This window comes from Rosa chinensis, chromosome 5 (assembly GCF_002994745.2).
Source record: "Rosa chinensis cultivar Old Blush chromosome 5, RchiOBHm-V2, whole genome shotgun sequence".
Classification (NCBI taxonomy): domain Eukaryota; kingdom Viridiplantae; phylum Streptophyta; class Magnoliopsida; order Rosales; family Rosaceae; genus Rosa; species Rosa chinensis.
The window spans coordinates 416541-431496 of NC_037092.1; the positions used below are offsets into that span (position 1 = coordinate 416541).

General features: G+C 38.4%; 3 protein-coding genes across 5 annotated transcripts; 2 read left to right on the plus strand and 1 right to left on the minus strand.

Moving 5' to 3' along the window:
* The first annotated feature begins 15 nt into the window (after window positions 1-15).
* LOC112164652 lies at window positions 16-5898 on the plus strand. 2 transcript variants are annotated; one of them, XM_024300923.2, is made up of 7 exons: window positions 16-512; window positions 676-1021; window positions 3156-3202; window positions 3284-3400; window positions 3562-4383; window positions 4736-4949; window positions 5099-5898. In XM_024300923.2, exons 2-7 carry the CDS (start codon window positions 727-729, stop codon window positions 5539-5541), a joined length of 1938 nt encoding a protein of 645 aa, XP_024156691.1. In that variant the 5' UTR covers window positions 16-512; window positions 676-726; the 3' UTR covers window positions 5542-5898. The 2 variants fall into 2 exon arrangements, with proteins under 2 accessions (XP_024156691.1, XP_024156690.1); XM_024300922.2 differs by having other exon boundaries at window positions 17-512; window positions 3132-3202.
* A 118-nt stretch (window positions 5899-6016) lies between these two features.
* LOC112164653 (transcriptional adapter ADA2b) lies at window positions 6017-11202 on the minus strand. Of its 2 annotated transcripts, none has more exons than XM_024300926.2 (13): window positions 10767-11198; window positions 10391-10446; window positions 10111-10286; window positions 9604-9669; window positions 9338-9463; window positions 9177-9252; window positions 8764-8827; window positions 8614-8672; window positions 8400-8513; window positions 7880-8096; window positions 7236-7446; window positions 6611-6811; window positions 6017-6357 (listed from the first exon to the last, which is right to left on the minus strand). In XM_024300926.2, the coding sequence occupies exons 1-13, from the start codon at window positions 10814-10816 to the stop codon at window positions 6166-6168; spliced, it is 1608 nt and encodes a 535-aa protein (XP_024156694.1). In that variant the 5' UTR covers window positions 10817-11198; the 3' UTR covers window positions 6017-6165. The 2 variants fall into 2 exon arrangements, with proteins under 2 accessions (XP_024156694.1, XP_040362034.1); XM_040506100.1 differs by having other exon boundaries at window positions 6197-6361; window positions 10767-11202.
* A 1459-nt stretch (window positions 11203-12661) lies between these two features.
* LOC112166224 lies at window positions 12662-14884 on the plus strand. The gene is made up of 5 exons (XM_024303010.2): window positions 12662-13346; window positions 13536-13754; window positions 13979-14077; window positions 14227-14331; window positions 14482-14884. The coding sequence occupies exons 1-5, from the start codon at window positions 12849-12851 to the stop codon at window positions 14698-14700; spliced, it is 1140 nt and encodes a 379-aa protein (XP_024158778.1). The 5' UTR covers window positions 12662-12848; the 3' UTR covers window positions 14701-14884.
* The last annotated feature ends 72 nt before the right edge of the window (window positions 14885-14956 follow it).

Genomic DNA, 14956 nt, shown 5'->3' on the forward strand with positions numbered 1-14956 from the left:
TGACCTGACTCAAATATACCATATTCCCTATTCTACCCTCGCCCTCCTCCTTCTTCTTCTTCCTCTCCTTCACCGAATGTCATTGGCCGCTGCTCTGCCTTGGTCCCCAAGCTCTCCCGCCGCCTTCTCTCTTCCTCTCATTAGCTCATTCTGTCTCCCTCCTAACTTTCATAAACCCCAAAACCCACTTCCCTCCTCTCTTAAACCCAAAACCTCACTCTTGTTTCCACCGCTAGCTGAAACACCATCTCTGCTTTTCGTTTTCGTTTTCGTTTTCGCTTTCTGGGTTTTGTTTGCTTTACCTTCCTCGCTGCAATAACCGCTTTCTTGCCCTGTCAATCACGCCGTCACCGTGAATGCCGTTTCAGCCTTCCGTTTGTTGAACCCAGCTGGGTGATAGACCCGGTTCGTTTCTGCGAATTGGGTCTACAGCTCACTACTCTAGCTCTCTCTTCGCTTTCACCTTTCCACTGTTTATTTTTACTCCTACCCACCTTTTGCTTTGCCTCAAGGTTGGTTCTTTTTTTTTCATTTGAATGAGTATTATTAGATTGGTTTATGCTTTATTTTTACTTGAATTGGATTGATCTCTTGTAGAAGCCAAAGTTGTAACAATGGTGTTATAATCAGTTGTGTTGTTAGTTTCGGAAAGCTTTAACATTTGGGAATTTGCAGGTAATGTGATAAAGGGAGCTTCTTGTGTGGTCTTAGGGATCTTCAAGTAATATGATGATGGCAAAAACACAAAGGTTTGTGGCGTGGGAGGAGCACATTCTGTGTCATGAGCGTGGTAACCGTGTGGTGCACTATTACTTGAAGAAGGCATCAGGGGAATCAGTCCTTGCTGTTATAGGGACTGAGAAGAGTATAAGGCACATGTTGTATGTTGTTTCAGACGAGTTCCTCGACACTTGCGGCTCCGAGGGATTCATCAATGCGTGTACCAGGTGGCGATCAAGAAGAGAAGTTGTACACTGGCTTGGATCCTTGCTCTCCAAGCGTTGCTGGTCCGAGGTTTCAAGTATGTTTAAGCTATATATGACCAATTTTTTTTTTGGCTTCATATCATGGTATATATTTATATTTAAATGAGTATGATGGAATACTATATTCTTTGTTGTGATTTGTGGTTGAATTTAAACTCACCAATAAAGCTTATGATAAGCATTGTTTAGATGTACTGTTTAGCTTTAAATAGCAACATGGCAGAAGAGTAGCACTTGATCTACCAAGTTTAGGATACAAATTGCTTGCACAGTTGTACATTGCTAAGGGAAGCAATTTTCTGTGCATAGTGAATAATGGAGGCATTTTGACGTTGCGTTAGTGATTTTTGTTGCATTGGTGTTATTTCCTCTGTTTAGGACAAGCATTAGTGGGTCCTGGAACACTGCAGGTTTTATGTCATTGAATTCAATATTTTGTAAATCAAGTAGCAGAGTCCTTTAGCTAAAAGGGGATTGCAACTTGTTCTAAAAAGTTTTATATTTACATAAAGTGTTTTTTTTTTTCAAATAATATACAATTGTTTGTATTATAACATGTCACCTGGCTTACCTTTCCAAATTGAAGTACTGGTTTGGCCTTAATTTTTTTCTTTTTGGATTCAGATTCAGTAAAAAGGGAGTAAGTTAATTCTATATCTTTGTGATGTATCATTAAAGGAGAATGGTTTTATTATGTAGATTTTCTTTGATGAGCAGAAAAACAACCTTTTTTGAAGATATGTATAAACCCAATTATATTGCAGCATCTTTTCAAAATAGAGAGGCTGGCTATTACGTGTCTCTACTCTCTATATGGTCATTCTTTTACGAGAACTTTCTTGGACAGCTTGCTCTCCTCTCACATTAAACATCCTTGCCTTTACTTCTTCTTGTATCACAAATACACTGCACACACTAAAGGGAAGTGGAGAGAGAGAGGGGGAGGGGGAGGGAGGGAGAGGGCTAGTATGAGTTTGTTGACAGAATTTTCAAGCTCAAATGAAAGAATTGGCACCATGTCATACCTTAAATCTCACACATATCGATCACTTTTGCTGCTGCTTTGCACTATTATATGTGTATATTGTGTGCATTGTTTTCTATTTGAAATCGAACTTGTTGTAAACCCTAATCTGTGACCTTTGGCAAACCCATCGAGTCATTGAAATTTAAGATTTTAGTACATGTCAATTGTGTATTTGTTTACACCCCTACCAGTTCAAAATCTGGCTATGGATTCCTTGCTTTCGTTTTGTCGGACGTATCTACATCATGTCAGCAGTATGCAGGGTAGCTGTAGTTAGTTAAGTTGAAAATTATTTGTCTGTTGACTGACATGATATTGCTGATTAGGAGGAATATCTTTATCTTCATTGATTCTGTAGCTTCCCTATTTGGTTTTGGAAATTAATTTGTCGACCTCTGGGCATTCACCAGAGTTTCCATATGAGGTTGTAACCTTAATTGGAAGCATTAACTTATTTGGTCATTACTTGGGCTGAATAAAACTTGTCACCTATAGAATTGATACTTCTGTTTTCTAAGTTTAATCTATTAGAGAAACAATGTTGTGAAAAACTGGTGCTTGAGTTGAGTACTTATCATTGGCATGTATCCTATATCAGGAAGTCATGTTTATCTTTGGTTCTGGCAAAACACATTGTCTGAAGTTTCTTATCACATTGATCATGAAGACTTTAAACCTCTTTGTAGTTCAGTTTACCGTTTGGCAATCGTATATGAGCCAAATGTTACCATAAACAATAATGAGTCTCCTATGTCTGCCTTCTTGCCCATTCCCTTGCAAAAAGATAGGGGGGAAATGGGATTTTGGATAGCTGTTTGACAATCAGAGTGAATTGTTGGTTTGGATGCAGTGTTCCAGTCCTCTGCCCATTGTCGTCTAGAAAGTACACTAAGATTGGCATGTTGTTCAGCAAACTCCGTATTGATTGAAACTTATTGATACCTTGTTACTTGTTGATGTGCTTGCTCTTTCAGTTTTGAAGTTTCAAGGCCTTAGAACAGTCATTATTTTAAATTCTGTTTTTTGTCTGATTTAATTCATTTGTGATCTTTTTATCACATTTCTTTGCTATTTGAGCTTGAAGTTTATTTAAGATGAGCTTACTCATCCTCTAACAGATTCACCGTCAAATGAAACAACAGAAGCTTTATCGCTTAATGGAGTCGGTGCTCGTCAAACTGATCAGATGGTATCCACTAATTGTCTTTTGCTAAGTCTGGGTTTTGGGTTTTCAAATTCTTTTAGGAAGTAATTTCCATTTCTGATTCAGGTTCCAAGGAAACTGAAGGGTCAAAATTCACATATTGAATGGTCTGGTGTTGCCTGGATTTGTGGCAAGCAGCTGAAGCACTACCCAGCATTTTGCAGGAATGGAACTACTGTTTCTGTAAGCAAACAACTGATTTTCTATTGCTTTTGCTTTACAATTTTTTTTTTAATTAAAGAATTTTTATTGTATACTTTACCAATTCAACATGTAGTTGTGCTCTTTTTATTATTATTTTTTTCAGTCTGTAATATTTTTTTTTTACTGGCCTTGATTTTCAGGTCCATTCCTTTGTCTTCATTAGGGCTTTAGAAAAACATTACTACCTTGGTTATGTGGAAGACATGTATGAAGACAGGAAAGGGAAGAAAAAAGTTAAAGTGCGATGGTTTCACCACAGTAAGGAAGTGGAGGATGTAATCCCTGATCTGAACCCACACCCGAGAGAAGTTTTTATCACACCTCATGTACAGGTGATTAGTGCTGAGTGTATTGACGGTCCTGCAACAGTTTTAACTCCTAAGCATTATGAGAAATGTTTGGCTAGTGTTGCTCACAGTTCTTCATCTGGAGTCCATATGTGCTTTAGACAGCTTAAGAACCATGAGGTTAGGCCCTTCAGTCTTGCTAAGTTGCGGGGGTATTCTAATCAAGCAATCCTTTCTTCCTTACATTTTCCCCAAGTCTCCAAGAAAATAGTCAAGTGTGATATGTTATATGATAAAGATGAGGAAGAGCCAATACCTGGTGATCCCCTGAGGGTGAATTGTAAGAGAAATAGAAGCTATGAGGAGCATCAGGGACTTGCATCCGGTTATTCTAGTATCAGAAACTTGCATACCCAGAGTCAGCTGAAAAACTGCGTTCCAACATACCCAAAGTTGAAAATAAAACTATCAAGGAAAGCAATTGGAGTTGAGACTGTTGAATCTGTTCCCCAATGTCCAGTTTCTTTTAAGGTTGATGAGAAGATAGAACTGCTCTGTCAAGATAGTGGCATTCGAGGATGCTGGTTTAGGTGTAAGGTTTTGCAGACATCTCAGAAGCTTCTCAAAGTTCAATATGATGATGTGCAAGATGTAGATGGATCTGGTAATTTGGAGGTATGTCTATCTTTATTTTGAATTCTCTTCTGGCTTCACGATGGAAGAGGGGAGCTTGGGCAGACATTGGGTGGTATATACCTTTGTAATGGCATTGCTTCATATATAGATCTGAAAGCGATCGTTTCTCCAAGTACATAAAAATTACATAGCTTCATTGCTTGTCTCATATGATGAGTTTTTGAGTGCATGGTGTGCATATAGATTCACTCTAATTCTATCAATATTGTGTTTTAGTATGTGTACATCCCAAGAAACAATATTGTGTTCTAGCATGAGTAATTCTCAAGAAATGTGAATCTGTACTAATCACAGAAGAAGTTTAGATCTTCACATTTTTGTTAATCTGTAGGAATGGGTCCCTGCTTTTAGAGTTGCTGCTCCTGATAAACTGGGCATGAGATGCTCAGGCCGCCTGACAATTCGGCCCTGCCACCCCAGTGATTCTGTCATGTCTTCTTTTGACGTTGGAGTACCAGTTGATGCATGGTGGAGTGATGGCTGGTGGGAAGGTGTTGTTGCTGGAGTTGACGTCTCTGGAACTGCTATACAAGTCTACTTCCCTGGTATGCTCTGAGATGGAAACCATTTTTTACCATGTTTCTCACTTTTCACAATAGTGCACGACGACTTGAACTTGTTAGTCTTGTTAGTAAAGTATGTTATCTTGTTTGCCAGACAGTTATCATTATTAGTTCTTTGAATATGATCCTAGGTGAGGAGAAGCTTCTGACTTTCCAGAGACAGGATATTAGGGCTTCGAGAGAGTGGGTTGACAACAAATGGGTTCATGTAAAGGCAAAGCCTGATATACTGTTATATATATCTGAAAATGTCAGTTCTAGCATTAAAATCACGACTCCCTGTGCTAGTGCTATGGCAGAGTGGTGTTGCTCCAAAGTTCATACATCTTCTAAACTTGAAGTTTTTGAAGAAAAACCAGAATTACGAAATTTAGTTCCAATGGGTGATGAGTTGGAAAATGAGAAGAGAGTCAATTTGAGGAAGCAGCCGTGTACCAGTAATGAAGATGAAAATGACAGTTCTAGTGATAGCGGTACTTGCAACAAGGATGATTCTATTTTCGAGGAAGAAGTTGATCCTGCCTATGAGAAATGTGAAACACCAGAAGCCATGGAAGTGGCTGCTCAGGACTGATTTGGAGTTTCTTACCTTGATGACCGTGTTCTGGTTTTTGTAGATAAAAGGAAGTATCGGGATAGGAATATGAAAAGAATGATAAACTAGTTTCTAGCACCATGAAAATTGGCAGGTGTACAGCTATATATATCTGATAGATTTAAGTTTCTTTGGGATCAAGCGCAGAAGTACATGTAAGCTGATGGCAGTAGTGCAATTCAGTCTTTAAGAGTTCATTAGTTTATGCTCTTGCAGCCATACCTGGTGTGTAGCGACTTCTAAACATTGCGCTCTGTATCCTTCGTATGTTTTAACCTATAGTTTCAAGATTTCAGATCTAATAGTAAAGCTCGTAAGATTAGTTTCAGTCTTCAATGCTTTAAAAGCATAAGAGAGGCATGCCAATGCCTAGCATGGGACATGTGATTTTATATCACCTAGGGGATACTTTAATGTCGTTGTTAATGAATGTTCATATGGTGTAACGTGGTGATTAATCAATGCAAGCACAAAATACTGATTTACTTTTGAATTGAAAAGGATAAATACAGCATTTGCATTTTGGTTATTTCTTTGGAAAAAAAAAAATTGATACAAAATGAAATAATTTACAACATAAAGAACAAGAAGCCAGGCATCACATCAAGACTGTGCAATCCCCTTTTTCACAAGCATGTCGTAGACCCTGTCAATTTTACTAGGTTCAATCTTGAACAGGTGATGGGCATCTGATCTTTTGGTGACATTGCCGCTGAAGATTTCAATTGAGATGACTTCTTCCATCTTAAGGTAAAAGGGTGGGGGTAACCCCATTTCGCTGCAGAGACGTTTCTCCTGCCATAGGGCAAAAGTAGACTGTTTCAGTGAAGTCTTGGTACAACAACAATAGACACTTGAGTTAATATTAGGTACATGAAAAAGCATGATCAATCTTCTCCAATCCTACAACAGAATTTTTGATAGTATGATGAGTTAAAAGAAATAACCTATTAACATGAAGGACCATTGGCGAACCTTAAATAACAGAGAAAACAACCAGAATTGTGTCATTGTGACAAAAACTAAGAAGTTGGTAATGTATACTTACAGCTTCAGACAGTAAATCTGATCCATAAACACCCAATATATCCATTTCACTGGCAGAGCTTAAATTTGGATTTCCCTGACTTGGGCCAACCTCGCCACTTTCCCTTGCTCTGCGAGCATTCTCTTCAGCTTCTCTTTTCCTTTTCTGTTCAAGGTATCTATCTGCCTCGGACGATGTACGGCAACCAGCATTTCGGGCTTCCTGTATGAATATATTATATGAATTAGGAGAGAATCAATAAAAGCATACTCATGTCTGTGTGGGTTCTTATGTCTGAGATTATAAGATGAGTGCTTATAAAAGAAAGAGCACAATGCGCGAAGGATGAATGGAAAGCAATTATAGGACAAATTATTGATCTTATGCATTCTAATTTTAACACTAGACATACATGTTAGAGTTTGGATGGTAAGCCATAATTAAATTACTTTGGTTAGGAGTGATTTGACATTTGACACAACCAAAATCAGCTGTAGCATACAAAGTTCAGCCAGATCACGCAACATGCTTGCGTACAATATATTCCCATTAGTAACTGAAAGTGGATTCCAAGAGCATTTTGTTCTCAAATAAGGTAAATTGAATCAAATACATATAGAAGTCCAAAGTCAGCCAAGAGTCATACCTTAAGTTCTTGGATCCTTTTCAGAGTTCGATGCTCTCCAATAACAGTTTGAAGTAATTCTGTATGCTCTTCTTTGGAGTGGAAGCACATGAAGACATCATAACGTCGACATATCGCCTTTTCTTCCGGAGATAAGTCCTTTTCAAAAGGATTTGGATATAATAAATTTCTTTCTAGTATGAAATCCTTTCTACGCTTCCTCTCATCAAGTCTGCCAACAAGTTTATTTTAAAGAGCAATAAGGGGAGTATAGGAACTTTATATATGCTCAAAAAGGTACTCAATGGGTTTAACTGTTTAAGGCAACAAGTGTCCATAGCTTGGAGTTTTTCAAGTTATTGTGTTTTTTTTTTAAGAGAGAAGATTTTTCCATGTCATAACTATAATATGTGAAAAAACTTCTATGTATATCCAAAGCATCAAAATAATTTTCTTAACCGCAGAGAGAGAGAGAGAAATAAATGTAAAAGGGAAAGGAAAAATATATCCCAGACAAACCCTCCTCATTGCACCAGTAAATTAAAACCTTATTTAGCTACACCATTCACTTGTCACCATGCATGTTAAGCTAACACTTGGCTACATCACAAGTTAGAAGGTCTAGATGGATTTAACATACTATTTAACTTATAGTGACCAAGTACCTCTTTGAATAGATTCGCAGCACTCTTAACTTCAGCTCACGTTCATCCTCAGTGTCATTATCCTTAAATTCCATATCAGCCAATAACTGTTCAGAATCATTATCGTATTCAGGATCAAACTCCTGCCTTTTGGGGTTATAACCACTCATCTCAACTAAAGAAGGACCCTCATTCACCAAAGAACTTGGTTTCTTGCCTTTCCTGCCAACTTGAGGTTCTGCTAACAATAAAGAAAGAAGAGTTAATAACTTTATCTCGACCATATTAAGACATTAAGTTATGGATCTCGGACCAATTCATTTAACTTGTTAATAACTATAAAGTGAATGAATAAGAGTAGGATGAAAACAGACACAAACACTCGCCCAGTCTGGCACACATGCACAAACAAGACAACAACCATGGCTAAGCTCTAGTGTTTAAACTTGTGTCACTTTTGTTACAGCTTAAAACCAACAAAGGTGAAATTTTATAAAGCAGAGGTGTCATTTGCAATCTGTAGGTGAAGATTATGTACAACCTTCCACTTTAAAGACACCAGGACCATCTTTAATCTGTGTCATGTTGGATGGCTTCTTGTGACCAGCTGTTGCTGCCACACTTGCACCACTAGAGCGAACTCCAGATTCTGCATCTGAAGTGTGAGAAAAGGAAGAAGTTTGAGAATCAAATCTGAAAGGCAGGATCCATTTGATAAATCATAAAGAGGTACTCGAGAATAGATCTTATCTGACCAGTGTTGATGCTAGACAGTAAACGGCTAGAGGGGCCACCTTTGTGTGAATCTTCCAATCTGAGTAAATCAAGAAAATTTCAATGAAATGGTACATCATATCTGTACTGAAAGTGTAACATAAACGTGCATATTGGAATAATGAACATACTTGATTCTTGAAGGAGAAAATGGAGATTCCTCCTTCACATTGTGATCCCCGAGCATAGGAAATCCTATAGCAGACAGAAAAAAATTGTTATTAAGAAAAAGTAACACCAAGAAGAATAAAAGGAGAAAGAATAGGACCCTTTAGAGTATATAACTCCTAATATGCCATACTTTACTGTTCCCATTCTAGTAGAAGAGGAACCTACAGAAGCTCAGTGCACAAAACTCATCTAGTCTGTGTGAGAACTATCATTATATTATGAGGAGATATTTTATATAGCGTGGGTGACAAGGACTTGGGCAGAGCAGTAGCCCATCCTACTTGTCTGTCTAGAAGTCAAGTAATATGTACGACTATGCAAGGAAACCAAAAACATAAAAACAAAACTTGGGCAGGAAGTAGTTGTTGCTGACCTTTTTTGTCCTCACCATGCCCTTTAGCCATAGCAAGAAGCTCCTTTCTATTTTTTCCAACAACGTGAGACATGTCCTTGAACAGATACATGCCAAAACTTGATTATTGATTTGAAAGATTAAGATAGAAAGAAAATCAACTTGTTCAAAATGTATCATACCGGAAGAGGAAAGTATGGAGAGTTCAAATAGACATTCGTATAGTGTTCTATACATTGTTCTTTACTCTTTGTCCCAACATGCTCAGCAACTTCAGCCCAGTTCCCCAGTCCATACATTTCAGTTGCCTACACGAAGGAATTTTTAGAACAAAGACTGATATTAGATATAAGTCAAATATTACCCCCCGAGTCCAAATACTTTGATGAACAGATCAACAACGACCCAGTAGCAAATCATTTGACGGATGAAATATGAAATAAAATACCTCCAGAAGCAGTATTTCATCATCTGCATTCCAGTCTGGGCAGATAAGTGGGAAAGACAAATTGTCCTGTTGAAATGAAGATATAAAAAAAGCCAAGAAAAAGCAATGAGGGATACTTTCATTTGTCCAGAATCACTCATATCAAGCGGTGCATCATATCTGGATGAAAACTAGACTGAGCACCTTGTTGACTGAAAACGGAAAGTAAAATATAAAATCAGGTTGTCTTATGTCTGCATATACGTCTTACACTTAGAAAGTTTTTATTTATCTATTTTTCTTTTTACTGGAACAGGCTCCTGTATATATATGATGAATATTTGTTGAGAGGGTAAGTCCAAACAGTCTGATTATCTAATTGTTAGAGAACCGCTTAAACAGGAATAAAGTCACTTCTATACAACAAGACACTTGATGCACAACTTGTGTTAAGCAAATAACCTAGAACCATAGACAAATCTGAATAACATGATTATAGGAAAAAGAGACTGATTTCTTAATACTAACCAAAACTTGGTAAGGGTGATAGCTTTTATGAGATGTCAGCTCTGCTCCTACAGAGAAACACTCTATACATAGGTCAAAATCAGGGCAAGAATTGCACTTGATTCGGATCTTCCCCGTAATGTCTTTGTTGCAATAATTGCAGTGATAAGCCCTTTTCCCTTCACTCTTCCCCTGACCTGCGTCCAAAAGTACAGAGAATTAGAAACAAAACTTAAAAAGAAAACAACAAACGGGTGGCATTATCTCACAGCTATACAGTTACATAACAGTGGGAAAGTACCTGCAGCTGAAGATTCTAAATTCTCTCCACTGGATGCATTCTTCTTTCTCCTTGATCTGCACGGTCAAAAAGTCGAAATTCAGAGTAAACCCAATTCTGTCATGAATGATCAAGAGCCACAATATGTAGGACTACCTCTTCCATTTCACTACACACACACACACACACACTTGTACTAGTGTATAACACTAAAAATCTATCCATGCTTTCAAACTGCAAGAAACTCAAAGCAATCATTACACAATAACAGCTCCACTAAATGCCCCAATTTTGCAACAAAAGCAATCAAAATCCCTAACCACAGCAGCTCAATTGCAACTTGGACCAATAATCTAATCGAAAAGCACGAAACTTTTAATCGAAAACGAACTGAAACCTCTGAGTGGGGTCCTCATCGGAGTGAAAGTTTCCACGAGAACGACCCATTGTTGAATTTGTGAGCTCACGAGCACGGGCAGCACCACCACTACTCTGTGTCTCTTCAAACAACGACTTGGTATCTAATCTATATACAGGGACTTCAAACCCAGAAAGGATTTCAACCCGTGTAAATTGGGTGTCAAATTCTTTGAGATTTTATCTGCTGCTGAATTGGTGAGGATTTAGGAATTGGGATTTTTCAGACCAAACTAGGTCTCTGGGGTGTAATGCAATGTGACTTGAATAGTTGGTGTAAGGTAAAATTGACTATCACTGTGTATCTATGTATGTACTGCACTAATTTACAGGCAACTGAAATTCTTTGTTTGGGAGCTCAAAAACAAGTAATGGTTTTTGACTTTTGTTGGTCTGAAAGAAGAAATTTGATTCAACAATAAAAACCACTACTTGGAGAATATGGAGATGACTTGATTTGGGCCGAGCTGTCTCAGCTTAACTGGGGCATTGGTGTCTAATTGGGTTCGTCAGCCACATGTTACAATCAAGATAGAACAAAAGAAGGAAAAAAAAAACAATGTCACAATATGTAAGTTATATGTTGAAATAAATATTGAATATTTGTTATGTGTTGCATATGAGGATCAAGTTTGCAAACCATATTTTTTCAATATGAAATTAGACTAAAGAAGATTGTGGTTGGAGTCCTATCCATTAAAATTGGTAATATTACAAATTTTTTTTTTTGTTACAATAAAAAATCTTGGGGTGTGCAAGAGAGGCAAGGACAACAAGTAACTGCACACACGCCTGTATCATATGGGCAGCACCACCTTCAACCCTCTCAGGGGTATTAGCGTTGGAAATGACGCACGAGGCATTGATGTTTCTTTGATTAACCACACAAGAGAAACCTCGAGAAAAGACCCCCATTGTCTTTTTTCCATACCAAAAGAGAAGGGTCTAGGGTTCCACATACGCACGTCATTTCCCTGCCTCACACCTCAGGGTGGTAATGTTACAATTGAGAATGTACAACAACTAATTTATGAGTTGAACTTAAGTTCTAATATCATTATACCAAATAGTAATACGACTAGACTAGAACATGTAACTTGATTGGGGAGGAAAACAAGAAAAAGATACGAAGACCTTCCGAAACTAAAAATACAATTTTGAGGGATGTTGTGATCTGTCATAATATAAAGAGGTGCAAGAACAAGTTGGCTATCAAGGTGCCTACAACCTCTTCCACTTGAGGAAAATGCAAGACTACATCCAAGTTTAACATTTTGATTCACCTAGGCCTCGTTTGGTTCACGGAAATGAAAGTAATTTCTTTGTCTTTCCTATGGGAAGGAAAATGAAATTTCCCAACAACTTTCCATTCCGATGTTTGGTAACGTAAGGAAAGTTATCAGGAAAGTTGTTAAAAAGTTTGAAAATAATGTAATAAAATAATATGTTGTGAGTAATAAATGCAAAGAAAGAATGGGGGAAGTGATTCATTTGAGATTTGGAAAGAACCACTTTCCCCTTTATTTTTCTTTCCTTCAGAAAACGATTTCATTTCCATTTGCATCCCAAATGCAGGAAAGGAACAAGATGGTTCCTTTCTGCGAACCAAACGTGGCCCTAAAGTTTCTCTATATTTTCTGTTTTGGGGGGTAAATTGGATGACTAGCTTTATTCAAATTTGTTTTAAAAAAAAACATGTGTGTACTTTTTTTGAGAAGAATAAAAAAAAACGTGTACTTGGATGACAATTCTTCTCACGGTCTACTAGGCTGAGTCGTTACGTGGACTTCTCACGTGGACGGAATGGCATCCTATGAATAAAATATTTCAGTGTGGTATTTCTGTAATATAGAAGATAACCGAGGGCGACAAAAATCGAAGCCGATCGGCGCGGAGGGAGCAAAAATTTGAATTCAGACAGCGCCACGGTACACGAGACAGAGCTGATCTCTATGCCACGTGTCCTTCACCTCCTTCCCCTCCTCTATTCAAACTTGAAATCCACCTCACTCACTCCCTAGGCCTCAGAAACCCTAGCATAGCAGAGCAGAGCTCTCTTCCGATGAAGCCCTCGTCGCGCTACAGCTCCTACGATGCACGCTCCTCCACCGCGTCCCACCACTCCTACCCGTCCTCCTCTGCCGAATTCAAGCCCAAGCACCCCGCCACGTCCTCCTCACGCGCCGTCGTCAAATCCAAGCCCTCCCCGGATCCCAACCTCACCACCATGGTGAAAAAGTTCATGGAAAAGCGCTCCTCGTCCAAGCCCAAGCCGATTAACGGCACCGCCTTGGTGATTCCGTCCGATGTGATCGCCGACGACCTGAAAAAGACGGCAAAAAATGGCTCCAACTTCGCGGCGCTGCACAGGAAGCTCTTCGGGAAAGCCACGGGATCGGCGGACAAGAAGAAGGAGGTCAAGGCGTTGACCGAGGTCAAAGGGAACACCAGGACGTTGGCCATGGTGTTGAGAAGTGAGAGAGAGCTTCTCAGTCTGAATAAGGACCAAGAATCGGACATCGCCGAGCTCAGGTTGATGCTCGAAGAGAAGAACAAAGAAGTGAGCATTTGAATTTTGAATTTTTCCAACTTCTTTATGTTACATTTATGTAGTTGATAATTAATGTCCCCAAATCTAAAATTTTTGAAAAGATTTCGCAGTAAATTCCATATCTTGATTCATTTTACTTGAACTGGAGACTAGAGTAGTGTAATTTTTGTAATGTGGGGCTTGTTTGGAAAACTGCAGGTGGACAAATTGAAGGACTTGTGTTTGAAGCAAAGGGAGGAAATCAAATCGTTGAAGAGCACGATTTTGTTCCCGGATGTTATGAATTCTCAGCTTCAAGAGTTGCTAGAGAAGCAAGGGTCAGAGCTGAAGCAAGCCAAACAAGTAATCCCAAATCTTCAAAGGCAGGTCACTTCTCTCACTGGCCAGCTCCAATGCCTTGCGGTGGATCTTGCTGAGGTATTGATTGCTACTCAACTTTCTGTACTTATTTTCGGAAAGTTTAATTCCCACTAAATTACATAGATACGGTCATGTCCTCTGTTAAGTTTAGGCTATAATGTTTATGTGTGGATTGTGGTGAACTGAATGTGAAGGGAGCCAATTGCTGGTGTGTAGATTTTGTTTAATATGTGTATCTTTTGCTCTAGGTTGTACTGACAAATGTTATATTGGTTGAGTAGGTGAAAGCAGACAAACATTCGGTTAGGGCATGTTTTCAAAGTGATGACAGTATTCCCAGAACTCCAACGTATCATAAGAAAGAATCTTTGAATTCTCTGGTAAGCAAACTGCTATCAGCAACTTTTTTACTTTTGTTGGCGAGTTTTAGTGTTTAAGTCTATAGAAATCAGCAGCAGATATGTGGCTTTCAAGTCAATTTACAAAGAACTTCTTTCTTTTTTACTGATTATCTCTTGCATTCAAACAGGAGTTCAGCTCTTGTGATCCAACCAGCCCTGGTAGTCCAGATGACATGTTCCTAAAGGATTTAAATCCATGCTTAACACCTTTCTGTGCTAAATCAAAGTCCAAGGTCAAATTTTATTTTGCTTTATGTACTATGTATTGATTGTATTCCTTGAGGGTTCTGATATCATCTTAGATGACTCCCAAATCTCTCATCCCGTTGCAAATTGATTGCATTCATAAATGTTTAAACTGGAGGTTGATTTTTTCATTGCAGGAATTTGATGAGATGGGTTACTACTCTCCACATGGCTATGATGAAAGCTTATCTAAAAACAACGTGGAGTTTGGATTTAACTCTTGTGCGAGGAAGTTGACCCGAAGTTCTGACTGCTGCCAAAATTCTGAAACAGAAAGTAGAACAGCTCATGCAAATCGGAGATCTGGTGATGCCCAACGAACATATGGCAATCGAACTCACCGTAATTATTTTTAGATCAGTTGTCATATGTTGCTTCATATTAGTCACCATCTTTTCACAAGCACAACATTTACTGATAAAATGCTGAAAGTCCATCATTTACAGTAGAAGAGTTTGTACGTTTAGGGAGTTGAAGTTACTGCTTAGTGCTTGTACATGGTGCACTTAAAGAACATGAATAATGAAACTTATTTTGTTACTTAATGTTGTACACAGTTTTACTTCTAGTAAAATACTACCTATTCAATTTGAGTACATGTTTCATTGAGTT

Excerpts from the sequence above, each read along its gene's own strand:
- LOC112166224 (XM_024303010.2), top strand. The coding sequence starts at position 12,849 with ATGAAGCCCTCGTCGCGCTACAGCTCCTACGATGCACGCTCCTCCACC. Across the intron at positions 13,347-13,535 it reads TCGAAGAGAAGAACAAAGAA|GTGGACAAATTGAAGGACTT; the intron begins GTGAGCATTTGA and ends GGAAAACTGCAG. Across the intron at positions 14,332-14,481 it reads GTGCTAAATCAAAGTCCAAG|GAATTTGATGAGATGGGTTA; the intron begins GTCAAATTTTAT and ends TTTTCATTGCAG.
- LOC112164653 (XM_024300926.2), bottom strand. The coding sequence starts at position 10,816 with ATGGGTCGTTCTCGTGGAAACTTTCACTCCGATGAGGACCCCACTCAG. Across the intron at positions 10,287-10,390 it reads TTTAGAATCTTCAGCTGCAG|GTCAGGGGAAGAGTGAAGGG; the intron begins GTACTTTCCCAC and ends TTTTGGACGCAG. Across the intron at positions 9,253-9,337 it reads CTCCATACTTTCCTCTTCCG|GACATGTCTCACGTTGTTGG; the intron begins GTATGATACATT and ends TATCTGTTCAAG.
- LOC112164652 (XM_024300922.2), top strand. The coding sequence starts at position 727 with ATGATGATGGCAAAAACACAAAGGTTTGTGGCGTGGGAGGAGCACATT. Across the intron at positions 1,022-3,131 it reads TTGCTGGTCCGAGGTTTCAA|ATTCACCGTCAAATGAAACA; the intron begins GTATGTTTAAGC and ends ATCCTCTAACAG. Across the intron at positions 3,401-3,561 it reads GGAATGGAACTACTGTTTCT|GTCCATTCCTTTGTCTTCAT; the intron begins GTAAGCAAACAA and ends CTTGATTTTCAG.